General features: G+C 31.9%; 1 protein-coding gene and 1 non-coding gene across 3 annotated transcripts; one reads left to right on the plus strand and one right to left on the minus strand.

Moving 5' to 3' along the window:
* Positions 1-59: 59 nt before the first annotated feature.
* LOC143072358 (podocan-like) lies at positions 60-4372 on the minus strand. 2 transcript variants are annotated; one of them, XM_076247251.1, is made up of 2 exons: positions 4225-4372; positions 60-2896 (listed from the first exon to the last, which is right to left on the minus strand). In XM_076247251.1, the coding sequence occupies exon 2, from the start codon at positions 2890-2892 to the stop codon at positions 829-831; it is 2064 nt and encodes a 687-aa protein (XP_076103366.1). In that variant the 5' UTR covers positions 2893-2896; positions 4225-4372; the 3' UTR covers positions 60-828. The 2 variants fall into 2 exon arrangements, with proteins under 2 accessions (XP_076103366.1, XP_076103367.1); XM_076247252.1 differs by having other exon boundaries at positions 4235-4309.
* A 12429-nt stretch (positions 4373-16801) lies between these two features.
* Positions 16802-17019, plus strand: LOC143073937 (small nucleolar RNA U3). Its single transcript, XR_012977707.1, has one exon. It is a non-coding gene; the product is annotated as a small nucleolar RNA U3 (small nucleolar RNA).
* The last annotated feature ends 1124 nt before the right edge of the window (positions 17020-18143 follow it).

Below are 18143 nucleotides of genomic sequence, written 5' to 3' on the forward strand. Positions count from 1 at the left end.
GTTTACCTTATGTATTCATAGTAAATTATCGGACAATAAAATCACATAGCAAAACATCAAATGAGTCACATTTTTTATTGTATAAACACAACCTTAGTAGATATGATTTATTAAAAATATACAAAATATAATAAATAAATAGAACACACAATCAGTAAAAAAGAGTATTTCAAAAGACTAGATATGTATAAAAAATTCTACAACTGTCGTAAAAAAGACAATTATAGATTTAATGAATAAACAAATGGATTTCTTTCGAAAAATAATAGGAACTATGATTAAAAGGACTCAATACGGGTAACTCCACAATACAGCATACCCCCAATGACAAAAAAAAATGGAAAAAAAAATGAAAAAGCCAAAATTAAAGATCTATTTTGTTTTAAACGTTTGCACATAAATGCTATTTTGTAGAAAATACTTTGTAATTATATCAGGATAATGTTTAAACCATAGAACAACACGTGTGTTACCATTATATTAACCAAAATTATATACAAAAGCTTATATCATAAGTATATATATATTTAAGTTAAAATATACTTGCCAATAAATGATTAAGACATTATCGTTAAACAAAGATATCATAAAAAATTCGAACACAGGAAATGTAATTGTGGAAGAAAATTAACATGTTTGAAAAAAAGTCACTGTGGTTTAGATTTTCATTTACCACAACATGTGCAAGTAATTGTTACAAGAAGATTGATTGTTGTAAGTGTCAGTCTTGATCCAATCGGCAATACTCGGTTGGATTCACTACTCTTCTTCTACATGAAAGTACGGAATCGGCCGAGTTGTGACGAATCAGTTTTTATGGTCAGTTATCTAAAGTGTTTTGATGACAACGCATATTCTTTCTGTTGGTTTTATTGCATCGTACAGTTCCGAGTACATACATATCAAATACTGACTGTCTGATTCTACATTTTGTATTTTGTAATAGTCTGCGTATTTTGGAACATGCACTGGATAAATCGTTGGGTAAGGTCCTAATTTCTGATATTCGAGTTTCATCGTTGACACCATGCTTGGAACCCTTATTTCCCACGTGATTTCTATAGTGTGGTCAGTTTCAGACACTTTTGTAAATTTAAAATTGTTGCTTTTGTCCACAGCTGGTTGTTCTGTCGTTCTAACAGTAGGCGTAGGAATAGTTTGAGCCGTATTTTCAAAATTTTTGCAAACTGGTATTTGATAAGATGGACCGCAAGTCAATCCGCCTCCTTGAATATTCCAAATAGGCACATTCTTAAGATGCTCAGGGGATTGACACATGCCATTTACCATATATCGGAAAAAGGGTTCTGATGCACTGCGCTCTCTAATCCAATCTTGTAACCATTTGATTTCGCAGTCACATCGAAGAGGATTTCCATATAAGAACATACTTTTCAAGGCCGTAGAATTGGCAAATACGCATCTATCAATAGTTTTAATGCTATTTTGTTGCAAATTTATTGATTCAAGACTTTTCTCCGTGCCATACAATTTAGCCTGTGTTAAAATCGAAATAGAATTTCTTTCAAGCATCAAATGGCTTAATCGTCTATTAAATGTAAACTGCAAATCAGGAATTTCTTTGATGTCTGTTCCACCTAACTCTAAAACAACAAGATTTTCTAAATACTGAATTGTTTTCCACAATTCAGCTTCATCAACAGTCGTATCGGTTAAAATAAGTTTTTGCAGTTGTTTTAAGCCGTTTACACTATCCACAGTTAGTTTAAAAAGTCCTGTGGAAGATTTGCCATTTTCATTCCTAAGATCTAGCACTCTCAGTCTGATCAACGATAAAAACGTATCTTTATTAATTGTGTCCAACGTGTTGTAGGATAAATCGAGATTTTCTAGTTTATCCAGTCCCTGTAAAGCCCCTTTGCTTATCGTTGCAATTTTATTGGAATCAAGATTAAGAGTATTAAGGTCTCTCATATTAAAGAATAATCCATTCGGTATGGTATTCATTTTGTTGTGTCCGAGGTTTATCTTTTCCAACTGTGACCAAGAAGTCGATGCTAAAGGGCCTAGTTTTGTTTCGTCTAAATTGTTCAAATGGAGTCCAAGTACTTTTAAAGATGAACCAATTCCATCAAAGCATCCTGGATAAAGTGTCTCAATTTTGTTATGAGATAGCACTAACTCTTTTAAGTTTGTCATCGTTTGGAAAGCCCCGTATGGAATGTTTTCGAGCTGCATATATACAGCATATAGTTTTTCAAGATACTTTAAAGGTTTCAGTTGTTTCACTGGAAATTCTCTCATTGGCAACCCCTCTAAATGGAGTTTGGTCAGTTTTGGCAGCCGATACAAAAATAAATCATTGGAAAATACGGACACGTCCATGTATTTTAATTCTAATGTTTCCAGGTTAACTAAAGTGTCGATCATTGTATTTTGTCTGTTCATATGTGCTTGATTAAAATGACGTAATGAAAGACTCTTCAAGTTAGAAAGTCTTGACATAGCACTGTACGGTGGGGATATGGTCTTATCCCCATCAATTGCTAATTCTTCCAGGTAGCTTTCCAGTCCTTCAAACGCTGTGTCGGAAACTTGTGATATCTGATTTTTACTAAGATCTAGTCCTTGTAATCGAAGTCCTCTGAATGCAGTAGGAGGAAGAAATGTAATTTTGTTGCATGACGGACATTGGGCGCCGTTCGATAATAGAACTGGGTCGTAGCTATTACTAAGTGTGAGTTCAAGAAATATTTCGTCTGATGGTTGAAACTTTGGAACGGACGTAAGACTTTTATCTCTGCAGTTAATTATTCTCCCTTTTCCGATTGGTCCATTTTCGCAACTGCACTCCTCTACTGGACATGGCAAATCTGCCTTTGTCACGATGATCACAATACAATAAACGACAATCTTCATTATAAGCTTCATGTTTCTGTAAAGTAGAAAAATGGTACTAATTACTTGATAACACAAACAATCCGTCCGTTATTTTACAATCAATTTTAGACTATGTGTTACACATTTCGGAAATAGTTCATCCTATAAGCGGAAACACATTTCTCCTATGATCGGAAACCCATTTCAATGAACGACATATTTGGATACGTATGTCAATCAATTATTTCATTATTATTAATCTAATGGGACTCATCAATGACGTTTGAACAGAAAAATTAAAAGGCCATAAAAAGTACAAAGTTGAAGAGCATTGAGGGCAACAAATTCCGAAAGGTTTTTCAAAATGCAGCTAGTAAGGTTATCCGGGGTAGAAAAAAACCTTTGCATTTGAAACAATTCAAAGAGTTGTAAACAGTTGATTACATTATAAATATGAAAATATGAGTGATTCTGATATAGAAAAAAAAGCAAATCATTTCAAACGCAGCATACATATTTTGCTAAAATCCTGGCATTGTTATTGAATGCATACATGTTGAGTTGTAGTTGATTAAATTATGTATCATGAATGCAAAAATTTACAAGAAAAATGCGAAAATAAATATGAAATGAAAGAAGTGGATTGAAACAAGAATTTGTATATAATATAGTAATCTTACTATACCGTTCAAATCGTTGATTAAAGTATATGATTTTCAGCTCTACCTCATATATAAGAGTCGCGCGTCTATAACAACCGCAAAGCGTACCATATATATTCGTGCACTTATTTAATAGGATATCAATGAAAACTCAATTAGTGTACTTGGACAACCTACAAAAGCTTAACCTCAAAAATGCGTATCTCTTTGACCTGTCACTTTTAGCAGGAAACCTATAAGATGAAGGTATGTACTGAAGTGAAAATCAAACGTTTAAAAATAGCTAAGACCAATCTTATAGTACATCATTTTGACTCGTTTGCAAACATCTTAAAAACTGTCTGAATAAGTATTATCATTCATTGAATCGGGTCCTTAACAATTTCTAAAAGTGAAATTTATAATGAACAAATCGTGTATACTTCCTCTATATATCAGTTAAAAAAACAAACGAAATAAAATATATAAAAATTCAGAGATTACTTTATGGTTCTCCGCCATAAAATATCTGAGCTCTAAACATTTTCCTATTTGAGAAATCCAGTGTCGGTAATTTCTTAAAAACATAATTTTGATGAAATACAGTCACGCTTAAAAGATCAGATATACTAGACTACTATATTAATGATAGCAAGGATGTATAACTACTATATACGTCCTTGATGATAGCTAGTTTCTTTTAAATAAAAAGCTATCTTTGTTATTTTAACAGTTGTCTTACCTTGAGTTACCTGTAAATTGCTTTCTTTTATAAACTTGTATCTCTTATAACTTTTACAAGTGTTAGTTTCCTGTATGTGTCTCCTTCTAGTTTTCAAATATTGATAAACATGTTTCCGGTAGTTCCATATATATAGGGTGAACATTTCCCGCCTATAAATAGTTTTCAACGGCATAATTAGCCTATTAGATCACCGTTCTACGCCCACTTATTTCTTGTTCTGCAAATAAACATGTAGTAAGGGCTGTCTTTTAAACACCGATTATCAAATTCCGTATTTTTTTTTTAAACCGATCAAGCTTTTATTTGTCATTCCTTTTAAAGGTAATTTTGATCAGTCTAGAATGTTTATATTTCTGTGGTATTATAAAATTTATTTTTGACGTAATTTTTGGCGTGGTTTCATTTAATGTTCAATCAAAGACATTCAAAATTAATTAATTTATTGGAGCGTTTTATGCGATTTATATCAATTGAAACCGAAACGGATGTAGTTCGATTAATATTTTCATTGTTCTAAACACTTCAAACGATCGATCATGATGAAATGTGCGTAATTCTTGAAAAGGCGGTAATATTTCGAGAAATGTATATCCTCATGTAACAACACACACACACAAAATCATGATTATCGTCACGACCAATAATGTTCATGTGTTAATTTTCATTGGCACGATATTTCAAATATTTTTTTATTTTATTCAAGATCCGTTCATCCAGGTTTTTAAATGTTGATGAAATTAAGAAAATTAATTATCATAAAACCACAAATATTAAATGGAAAAGCTACAAGTATTTAAGTTAGAAATATTTTATAATTATTTTGATCGCAAAAATCATATCAATTACATATTGTGGTTCAGATTTGAATTACAAATATTTCGATTTGAATGAATAGAAAGATATCGAAATCTGATCTGTCGTTTTAATATCGAGTCTGCATTAATTTGAGATTATTTATTGGTGTGACTCAGTTGACACGAAGGCATAACTTGCGCTCTTTGTAGATTTCGTCAACAGGTGTGCCTATACCCATTCTAATATAAAAATAATTGAATCTCATCGAATTTGAATACAACGAAATGCAATAAAGGTATCCCGTTGCAAGGTTACTACCAAATATGGTTAAATAAACATTCTTAGTTATGCATTCTTATACAAGCTCGTGATAAAAGACGTTTTGACATCTTTGTTACACCCTGGAAGAAATTATAAAACAGACGTATAGTATTATCTAAATTCCATTTTTGTTTGTTCATATTAAAGTTCAATTGTGTTGGGTATTCCAGTCTTGAAATGTTTTCACAATGCATTTTATATCTAAATCCATTTATAAAAGATCATGGCTTTTTTGGTGATGTTAATACAAAAAGTAGCCAGGATATATTGCGTCCATCATGCGCCTTGACTGCAGTTGAAAGTGCCTTTGAACAGTTGGTTATCTAACAAAAAATGCATGGCATGTTAACCAATGTGGTATTACCGACTGGGGGACTTAAAGTCACCCCATGAAGGTAAATGATCATTCCAAGTAAGCCCCTGCTAAGGTATCTTAAAATTCACCAAAACATAAAGGAAACAGTTCAGCAATTTCATATTATGCCAACACAGAATAGTGAGTGGCACAAGCCATTAAAAAGGTGCTACGCGTGGTGTTCCAATATACTAGTATTTATACCGTATTAAAACTTTCTGTTGCCTGATTAAAACTTAAATCAGTGTATTTTTCCAGACACTAAATGTGGTATTTGTCCGAGTATACAGTTATTGTCTACAAATAACTCTTTTTTTCACACACCATGGCCATATACCTCTCAATGTATAAATACTTTCTTTATATTTTAAGCATAGGATGGCAAGAAAAGCCAGTTTCTGCATTAGCCAATGTATTTATTATGCTTTTATGTTTTGACCGATGATGGAAATATTTAGTACAGTCTATGCTCATGGTTTGTTAAATATTGTTTTAACTGTTCATGTTTTTTGGTCATATAAAATACCGGTATATGTTTTCATTGCCCTTGAAATACAACTGTCAAAGCGCATTAGAGAAAATAAAAAGTTTGTGACTTTAAAATCTCATCCTATACGTGCCAGATGGTAAAACAATACAAACAATGCAGTAGGTTAGATTAAATATTTTATTCCATTGCCTTAAAAAAAATAATCGTCAAGCTCATTAGAGAAAGTAAAAAGTGACGAATAAATATTTGCGACTTTAAAATCTCATCCTATACGTGGCAGATGGTAAAACAATACTTTATACAGACAGCAGACAAGGTTAAATTATATATTTTAGTTATGTAATATATACAGTCAGCTTTGTCAGGGGTAAACCTTGGCATACCTACGTAATGAACTGGTATATTTAATGATAACAATTACCTTGGACTTTCATTCAGATCAGAAATACATGCAGACATATAAATGTGGTCTCTACTAAAATGCAGATGACATTTTTAAAATATTATCAATCTGTTTATATACACAGCTACTTTTGCATAGGTACTATTTCTGTACTAAAAATATGTAGTACTGGAAATTTACTTTTGATATTAAGTACTATTTCTTTACTTTAAAATTATTGCAATATTTAGGTACTTGTATTTTATAGTACTTGATTTGTACTAAATATTTTGGTACAGAAATAATACAATATTCCATGTTTGAAAATCATAATTTTAAGAGATTTGAAATAGAAAAACTTACTAAATGCTGAAAAAATAACAGTAATAACCAAAAATCTGTAGTACCTTAATTTCAAGTACAAATTAAGTACTGTAAAATACAGGTACCTAAATATTACAATAATTTTAAAGTAACAAAATAGTACTGAATATTAAAAGTAGATTTCCAGTACTACAGATTTTTAGTACAGAAATAGTACCTATGCAAAAGTAGCTGTGTAAGATAATTTTGACACGATAAAGTTACTTGATATAGTTTCGATACTTTAAAGCTGTACTTAACAAGACCGTCGTTGCCTGCTTTTACTGTGGTACAATTTGCAGCTTTTAAAAAATTTTAAAAACACAAATTTTCTCTGGTAACGAACGCCACGAAAGCTGCAACGCTGCATCTTATACAGAAACAGTCAGAAATGTATTCAGTCAAGCTTTATCCGGTATCTATATTTATTTCTGTTTCAATCAAAAACTTACTGCATGACCTATCAAAATCTTACCAAATCTTTAAACAGACATACCCACAAGGGATAGTTACGATACAGTTGTCAAGTCTTTAAACAGGTTTAAAAAAATAATGTTGATTAATTCTTAAAGGTTCTTTGCATTGGAAAAACTGAATACATTTATTGTTAAACCAGTTGTTAGCATGATGCGAATTATATTCTTCTCGTCTAATCTATGATAGCATGGCACTAAACCCTCGTATGAGAGGGATTGTGCTTGATTTTCATATCACGAATCTTTCGAATAGTTTAATTGAGGTCTGGTTCTGGCATGTCAGTAACTACAGACTACTACTAGTAGTCTTTTTTTAAATTTATGTTGATCTTGTCATTTTGCTTATGGTTTCTTCTATTCTTACATTGGACTCTGACTTCTTTAACCGGAGTTTTACTGTGCATACTGTTGTTGGTTTGTTTATTCCACATTGGCTTGAGATATAGTGGGAGGGTTGATATATCATAAAACATGTTTAACCCGCCTCAGTTTTATGTCTGATTGAAGTCAGAAATCTCGGAATCTTTGTAAGTCATTTGTAGTTTTTTTTTTATTTTGGTTAATCCATATGTTTTGGAGTTAAGTGTTGGATCGATTATTGGTTAGTGGCCGCTGCGTTGCAGTCCCATTGGTTGCCTTGTGCTGTTTTCTGCTCTTTGATTCGGTAGTTGTCTCTCAAAAAAAGTTGTCAAAGTCATTTGATGTTACAATCAAAGTTTTGCACCAAAAAGCTTGATCAAAGGAACGATTGAAAGGAGTTTAGTGTTTACATATAGAAATATGACTGTTCTTTTTCACAGAATGACTACATTGCATCTTCGCTGTGTATTATGTGTATTACCATTTAGAAAAGGCGAAACAGAGATAGTACACGAGCGAGAAGAAAGAAACTGCTTGATAAGAAGGCACTCTCTTTTAAGAACACAATAGTACTCGAATTCACTTTTCGTTTTCTCTTGAGGGAACTCATGATATACTAGTAATATCTTTACAAAACTGCACCCATGACTGGCTTATTCCCATCAGAGTCCACAAAAGTTTCAAGAAAAATAGGATATGATTATATTCCATCTAAGTCCATCAAGTTTTAAAAATTAAAAGCTTTCTTGTCGCAATAAAAAAATTTCACAAACGTTGACAATTTTATGTCTTAGTAAAATAGACAAGCGAATCAAGTCAAGAAAATGCCAAACTCTGTTTCTTCATAAATTGATAGGATGTAGTATTTCCAGACACGCCATTACGTGGGCTAAATTCTAAAGATACTTTAATGTGTCAAAATTTTTGACATAACCTTAGGTAATCTAATGAAGAAATCATTACGAATACTAACAACAGTCTCATTCCACATCTGTACATAAACAATCCCAAAGAACATAATTTAATGGTACATCACTCAGCTCACAGCGGTAACTAATTCATTTGTGGTAAATTATTTGTGAACTTTTCTTGAAATAGAACTCTCTGATAGATATAAATAAACTAAATGATCAATTATTACTATGCAATAGACACAACATCAAAAATTTTAAAAACTTCCGGAATTTTTTTGATCGTCCTTGATATTTATTTTGACAAACTGATAAGATTGGCATTTCAGGAGCAGATTGTTTAGTGATGATCTACCATCAAAACGAATGCCAATTCAGAAACCGGAAATATACAATGCATGCATCAGCTGCAATTGATAATTGAAAATGTCAAAACAGACATTTTAAAAATTTATATAAAAAAATGGAGACAAAATTTGTTGAGAAAACATAGAATAGAACTATTTTACTATTTAATTTCCGGGGAGAGGCACAGGCACTTGTCTCAATTTCTATAAATCTTAACATAACACAGGTTAACTGAAAAAAGACAAATGCCTGTGGGAGGGGGATTTAAAAAGATGAATTATTTGGCGTTGGTAAGCAGGATGAAAATGAAAATTCTGCACAAAATGCAGGAAATGTAAATTAGTGTGAAAACAAGTGAAAACAAATTTTCGTGCGAAAAAAAAAACAATATGGTTTTCGCTCATTGTTGAAGGAACTAAAGGTTGCATGTAGTTCTCCAACACACTAAAATATATGTAGATCTGCGCCGAAGATAGTTGCATGTGGCCTCTTTTTCGAATAACACGTACTTGTGTTGCTGTTCTATTATTAAAGGAAACTTCATTATGCCACTGCATCCTGACGTGAAACATCGCCAAACACAATCGTTCTCGCTTAGTTGACAAGTATGTAAATTCTATATACTTTGGCATTTCAATGGTGAGAAATCGGAAAACTAGCTGTAGCGTACGATAAAAATGACACCACCGAAATCGTATCGTTAAAAATCCATTTCTGTTATGGACATACACTAGTTCATGTGTTCTTTGTGTTGTAAATGTGTCGAAACATATAAATTCAATCTAAAACAATATAAAAACAGATATACGTACTTGAACATATTATCATGCAACTTAAGAATTTAAGTCAAACGAAATAAAATTGAGAATGGAAATGGGGAATGTGTCAAAAAGACAACAACCGACCAAAGAGTTAAAAAAAAAAAACCAACCGAACACCAATAGGTCTTTAACACAGCGAGAAAATCCCGCAACCGGAAGCGGATTTAGATGACCCTTAATCAAACATGTGTACTAGTTTAGTGAAGATGGACCTCGTACTAAACTCCTAAACATATTTATACTTAAAAACATACACGACCTTTAAAAATGTCTGGGCTCGTTGACTTGGGACAGGCTCAAAAATTACTTGTCGAACTTGCCTTTATTTTCATATGAAAGGTTATTTGACATTCCATCAAAGGAAAGCATGGTCATCTACTCATTGATCATAGCATACATGTCTACTGTTTATGTTCATACTGCATTTGTTCATGAATGAACCAAACATATATTATCCTCATGCATTCAATCATAGTGCACCACAATTGACATCCGTCGCCTCGAGTAACAAGATATACAAACATGACACTGTATTAAAATACTGCAAGTTTATGTAAAGGCGGGATGCAAAGAGACGATTTAACTTTTAAGAAGTTAAACCCCATTTATTTACTATAAAGTGAACTCATTTCAAATGTTTGCTATTCAAATGAACCGTTAAACAGTAGGTCAATAATTGTTCAACTCTCACTACACCCTCTTTTTTCTCTATCTATTTTTGTTAGTAAATTAAATGTCTTTTAAACAATTTTACTTATTTTAATGTGTTAACGATGAAATTAATAGATAATGTATAAATCTCAAGAATATATCGTCCTGAACATGCATGAAATATTTGCCACTCGACCTTAAGCAACCAACAATAAATCTATCTTACGATTGTACAATCATTTCAGTTGTCAGTACGTATAAACTGATCGTATGAATAGGAGCAAGAATACACCAATTAAGTAAAATTCGGTTCAAGTTAGAAGTAAATTTAAACAAATAAAGTAATTTAAATACTGGAGAATGAAGAAGTTAATTCCCCAAAAGCCGGTGGTTTCACTTGCGGACAAACACAAACCGAAAGGATACAGGTGCTAAAATTAACTCTAGGGAGGAAACAGATACAACAAAACTCAGAAAACATCAATTGGTAACTTGTGTCAATTTTTGTTCGGAGAACGTGTCGTGTGTTATGGAGGTTTTATTCGAAAAATACATATCTGGTCTAACTACTCATACGATCTGGCCCGTTTATGACCAATTGAGTAGACGCAAATGATCATGGCCTAAATACACGTCTAAAATACACGTATGGTCCGGAACATATACATTATGGAGTTATTTCTCTTAAACATGAGTTTTGCAAGTGTAGAGAATTATCAATGAACGATTATGTAAAATTTACCCGGGTCACGTTTTAAAAGAAACAATCATTACAAGCAGATGTGTAAAGTCGTTAGGAGCCAATATAAAAATAAGAACTGGTACATGAATTATTGCAAATAGGATAATTATTCCCAAGGACCAAAGAACAAAAAGTAAATTATGGATTTTGCACAGACGTTCAGCTATGTGTTTAACTCAGACCTGCAAGTTATGGTAAATGCGGCCCTGTTACCGTGTATTGTTTTAAGTTACAATTTATGACTATAACATCAGCTCAGACTCATGGAAACAACATCTGATACACAAATTTGATAACTCCTTTAGACATTTGACTGATGCATTAGCTCTCAATAATGACGACATCAGTATGTACAATAAAGAGATTTATCCTGATGAACTGACTTAAAATTTAGCTAATACTTTCAACAAACACTGACTTTCCTGGATCTTGATATCCATATCTTTAACGAGAAGCTTAATACCAACATTTACGATAAAAGAGATGATTTTTCATTTTCTATTGTAAATTATGCATTTTTAGATGGTGACGTTCTCTTGTCACCATCGTATGGTGTTTATATATCACCACTTGTTCGATTCGCTCTTGTATGTAACAACGTTTTTTATTTTAGCGATAGAAATCTCTGTATATCTGAAAACCTTTTGCACTAAGGTTTTCGATATCACAAACAAGTCAAATTATCTACTAAATTTTATCATCGGTACAAGGACATCATTCGTAAATATTTATAAATCAACATGCACACATCTTATACGTTCAGGTATTTCATATCCAATCATTTAATGTAATATTCTATACAAAGCACAAAAGCTAACCAAACCTTTCAATAGACTTATTCAGAAGGGATATTGTTGTTATTTTGCTTATTTTTTTTTTTGTTACCTTTTCTGACATCGGACTTTTAAACTTGGTTGACTGTGCACATTGCTGTTTGTTTGTTTATTCTACAACGGCTTCAGGTATAGGAGGAAGATTGAGAACTCACTAGTCATGTTTAACCCCACCAAAATTTTACATCTGTCCCTGATGCTGGCCTTTGTGAGTCTTGTGTGTTTTTTTAGTTTAATTTTATTAACATGTTTCGGAATTAAGTGTGACTTTCATTTTCACCAACTAGACACATTCCCCACTTCCATTCGGAATTTTAAATTTCATTTTATAATCTTATGTTTTAGGACATACAAGTGAATTTCAATGTATCAAACTATGATTTTAACTTAGACAATTTGAATTAGCAAGTCCTGTCCTCGATCTTAATTTAAATGTTTTACTCCAGTGCCTTGTGCCAATAACACAGGTGATACAATTTGAACAGTAAAATATTGTTCTATTAAGTTCAATTGAGGAATCTCTGCTATTATCAATCATCGTACGTTCGCTACGGTTTTTCAGCACTAGGAGGGAGATGGAATTAAGATATCGAAAAAAGATAAGGCCATAAAAATAAATATATGAATACAAAACTATATCTGCAACTTTTGTTTGCATACAAAAAAATATACATTTTTGATCATCTATTGTGACAGAGAATCTTCTTTCATCTATTAATACATAATGATTATATTTTTTTCGTCAATGTGATGTCATGCAGGGTTTTTTTTTTTTTTTTTTTTTTATATATTTCATAGCTTTAAGTCTGCTTTGATGAATCACAATACTGATTCACAATACTGATTCAGTTTTTTGCATTTTTGTTCTTTGTTTATCTTAGCTTTGTCATCGTTTTTAATGAATACTAACAAGCATATCATTAACATGTGTATGCATTACATTATCACAAATACCTAAAAGTTAGTAACACAATTTTGGTAGAAGTAAAGTTTCATTATACGTCGAAATATCTATTGTTAATAGCATGTAGTAATTGGATTATTATAAACCCTTGAAACATTAGACGTAAATGATCATTCATATATCTATTAGTATGTTTTGTCAGTCATATGTGATGATAACATGCAATTTGCTTATTAAGATTCTTTTGTTGTTACACTTCAAATCATCCATCGCCCTAAAAACAATAAAGGTACAAGTGTTTTTTTCTGGGATTTTAGGTTTTAACTATCTGAAGCATATGATATTTAGAGAGTAGTACGAAAGAAGAATTATTCTCGTGGGAGAAAAACCAAGTACAAGTTGATCTATTTTTTACAATGGAAAATAAACTCATCATAGATACTAGGACTAAATTTAGTATATACGCCAGACGCGCGTTTTGTCTACAAAAGACTCACCAGTGACGCTCGAATCCAAAAAAGTTAAAAAGGCCAATAAAGTACGAAGTTGAAGAGCATTGAGGACTAAAATTCCTAAAAATTTAGCCAAATACAGCTAAAACAAACTTTGATTGAAGCGTAACAACCATAATGACCTTACATAGTATAAAATGCAAGGTATATATAGATAACAACAACCAGGTTGACATGTTGACCACCTGTTTTTTTGGTCTTATATCTCTTTTCGTGTTCGTGTCGTTATACCTCATTGGTCTTTTTTTATGTTTGTTTGAGCGTTCCATGTGATGGTAAACCAGAAATGCGCTTTGGACATTAAACAATATAACTTTTCAAATTTCGTGTGTCCGAAGCACTTTTTTTGATTTACATCATAATTGATCAGAATTTGAAAGCTTAACCCAAATATTCAAAGTCAAAGGATGTGTAAATATCCGAATAAGATACTGGTTGTTATATGACCAAACGAAAACTGTTAATTCTATATTCGTTTTTATGATTCAAAAACTTCCATTATTACAAAAAAAATATCAAATATATCATCGTCCCAATAACTGTTTAATAAAGAATACTGTTACTTTTGCCTGAAAACATAATGATGAATTTATTATAAAATACATATTTAATTAACATCAAAGAGGGGGGGGGGGCAATAGGGTGTCCCTTTTTGTCAATTTTGGCAAAAACAGTTAACAAAAATGCAAAAATGCTGATAACGGTTAACAAAGTGGGTTGAAAACAGTTAACAGCTTTATTTTTTCTCAGATAACATTTAACAACACCTTGAAAAGGACCAAAACAGGTAAACAGGTAAACATAACTAGAGGCTCTAAAGAGCCTGTGTCGCTCACCTTGGTCTATGTGAATATTAAACAAAGGAAGCAGATGGATGCATGACAAAATTGTGTTTTGGTGATGGTGATGTGTTTGCACATCTTACTTTACTAAACAGTCTTGCTGCTTACAATTATCTCTATCTATAATGAACTTGGCCCAGTAGTTTCAGTGGAAAATGTTAATAAAAATTTACAAATTTTATGAAAATTGTTAAAAATTGACTATAGAGGACAATAACTCTTTAGGGGGTCAATTGACTATTTCGGTTATGTTGACTTATTTGTAAATCTTACTTTGCTGAACATTATTGCTGTTTACAGTTTATCTCTATCTATAATAATATTCAAGATAATAACCAAAAACAGCAAAATTACCGATTCGGGGGCAGCAACAGAACAACGGGTTGTCCGATTCATCTGAAAATTTCAGGGCAGATAGATCTTGACCTGATAAGTCAGATTTGCTTTAAATGCTTTGGTTTTTTGAGATATAAGCCAAAAACTGCATTTTACCCCATATGTTCAGTTTTAGCCGTGGCAGCCATCTTGATTTGATGGCCGGGTCACTGGACACATTTTTTAAACTAGATACCCAAAGATGATAATGGCCAAGTTTGGATTAATCTAGCAAAGTAGTTTCAGAGGAGAAGATTTTTGTAAAAGATAACTAAGATTTACGAAAAATGGTTAAAAATTGACTATAAAGGGCAATAACTCCTAAAGGGATCAACTGACCATTTCGGTCACGTTGACATATTTTTAAATCTTACTTTGCTGAACATTATTGCTGTTTACAGTTTATCTCTATCTATAATAATATTCAAGATAATAACCAAAAACAGCAAAATTTCCTTAAAATTACCAATTCAGGGGCAGCAACCCAACAACGGGTTGCCCGATTCATCTGAAAATTTCAGAGCAGATAAGTCTTGAGCTGATAAACAATTTTAGCCCTGTCAGATTTGCTCTAAATGCTTTGGTTTTTGAGTAATGAGTCAAAAACTGCATTTTACCCCTATGTTCTATTTTTAGCCATGGTGGCCATCTTGGTTGGTTGGCCGGGTCATCGGACACATTTTTAAACAAGATACCCCAATGATGGTTGTGGCCAAGTTTGGTTTAATCTGGCCCAGTAGTTTCAGAGGAGAAGATTTTTGTAAAAGTTAACGACAGACGACGGATGCAAAGTGATGGGAAAAGCTCACTTGGCCCTTCGGGCTAGGTGAGCTAAAAAGGTATTCCCCCCCCCCCCCCCATCAAATATATTTCAATTGCGTTGAATTGACATCTAACATTGATCTCAAGGCTGAACGATATACATTTTATATATAGTATAATAATGTATTTTTGTTTCACTAATTATGCAGTAATTAAGCATTATCTTGGTTTTCATCAAGTTTGTTTGCTAAATCTGAACATATTCAATACATTACGTATTTGTTCATAATTTCAAAAGTGTCCTTCTTGTATACACATATCACCATAACTAAGTGTGTCTTAGCTATTGGTCAATTGCACTAAAATTTAAAACAGTTTTCAAATATAGTAGTCTCTACAATTTTATTAATAAATCATAACAATATGAATTCTTAATTTCTTTTAATAACTTATCCGTCCTCGGAGTTCGGTATTTTTGTCATTTTCTTTCTTCATAAAATTCAAAATGTTAACTGCAGGGTTCCGAGTATTATTTTACAGAGCAAAAAAGGTAAAAGAATAAAACAATGAATCATACAATGTAGGCGTTTATCAAGTTTTTTAAAAAGATAAAAGACATTAGTAGAAAAAAAAACTGCACTAAAAATCCAATTCAAGTGAATAAATGAGTTTGTATGTAAATATTCCTTTGCAATAATAACTGGGAACTGTAGATATATTTGCTTGATCAATTATTGCATTTATTTACTGATCCGTTGCACTGTTTATCTTGTGTTTTTGTATAATTTGTCAAAAGCTTGCTAAGCCAAGGGGAAACAAAGACATGAATTTGACTTCAATTTGAAATAATCTTTCAAAAACTTGAAACGTTAAATTCAAAGTAATGTTTTTTTTTTTATCAAAGAGATTTTAAGCGATTAAATCAATCATCTTTCAATCCTACATTTAATCTATCGACTATTTGAGGAGAGATAACACGTGATTCAGTCATTCTTGTATGTTTTGAATAGGATAGTTGGTTTCCACACGTTCTTTTGGTTGATAAGATTTATTTTGTCATTTTGGATGGACTCCCCCTTTTTGCATTTACCTTGGACTTTTTGTTGAAAATTTCTCATTAAAACGGAACGTTTGCAAACTAAGAATGAAATTTTAATGACTTCACCAAAATTTATAATGAGTGAGTTTTTCATTTAAATTGTAACACTATAATTTTAAGCACAAAGACCAGTCTCTTCTTTTGTGTTCCATTCAAATACACAAACACATCAAACACTTATATTTCGGGACTAAAACACGTTAACTAATTCAAAGTTATATCTTAACCAGATAAGATCATACTTTTAGATATAACTTCTGTAGTATGCAACACCGGGACTTCAGAAATATATGTCTGAACCTAAACCAATGATGAAAAGAAAATACATTTCTCAGCATGAAAGTGGTAGAGGCTGTTCTCGGCTTAGTGATGTCATGCTTTTGATCATTGAAGACTGTTACTGTCCTCCTAATGTAGGTAGTAGGAGAAATCAGACACATTTTGCATGGTAACATGACAATTATAAAAATGAAATCATTTCATACGCAACATTTCAAATGTGTTTTAAGTAACCAGATAAGATCATACTTTTAGATATAACTTCTGTAGTATGCAACACCGGGACTGCATAAATGTATGTCTGGACCTTAACCAACGCTGAAAAGAAAATAAATTTCTTAGAATGAAGGTGGTAGAGCCTGTCCTCAGCTTAGTGGAGTCAATTAGGTGCCATGTGATTCAAATTATGATATTAGCAGATGCAAAGTAAACTTGTAAATATTCGATATCAACCTATGCAAGTTTTACATTTTATCCTTAAGCTTCCTTGGTTTATGAAGAGGCAAACAATTCATTGAAAAAGAACAAAACTGATTTAAGCAAAATCTTACACTGAAATTATCAAGTTTATTGATTTTTTATCGACAAATTATTGGTCACGTTTTTTAAGCATTTAAACGTCATTTCTAAGGGAACCAACTGCAATCTTCTTTCCATCCAACTTTATCCTTTATTCAAATGGGGTAGACATCAGACAGGAGCTTCTCATGAAGACTGACAATAAACTTGCATTATCCTTTTTCGTGTTTCGCTATAAAAATGATATATTTTCACTGAAAAATTCAAGTTTCGGTGACCATCAAACCTATCTAATTGGATTGTAAGAAAGGATACAGATACACACTCTGTACTTATATTCAGAAATTGACAATGAATGGGTGAACATATATACTATATGAAACAATAGAGACGTTTTTAAATTTCCAATTGTTAACTTTTAGTTTCTGTTAATTAACAATCCGCAAGCTTATTGCGTATAGACCCACAAGTTGATGCGATATCCCAGGGCTTGTGTTCCATGTATTACATTACCATTTCGTGCTCAGCAAAAAAAGTATTTTATTATTTTAAAGATACCACTATCTTTATTTTAAAGATACCACTATCTTTATTTTAAAGATACCACTATCTTTATTTTAAAGATACCAATATTATTTTAAAGATACCACTATCTTATTCAGTTTGATACAATTTTTTGTAGTATTTAAAACAAAAGAGTCTGAATATACATGTAGTATATGGGATATTAAACTAATAAGTATAAGACAAACTAACAATGCCATTGCATATACATA

The sequence above is a fragment of the Mytilus galloprovincialis genome, chromosome 4 (assembly GCF_965363235.1).
Source record: "Mytilus galloprovincialis chromosome 4, xbMytGall1.hap1.1, whole genome shotgun sequence".
Taxonomy (NCBI): Eukaryota; Metazoa; Mollusca; class Bivalvia; order Mytilida; family Mytilidae; genus Mytilus; species Mytilus galloprovincialis.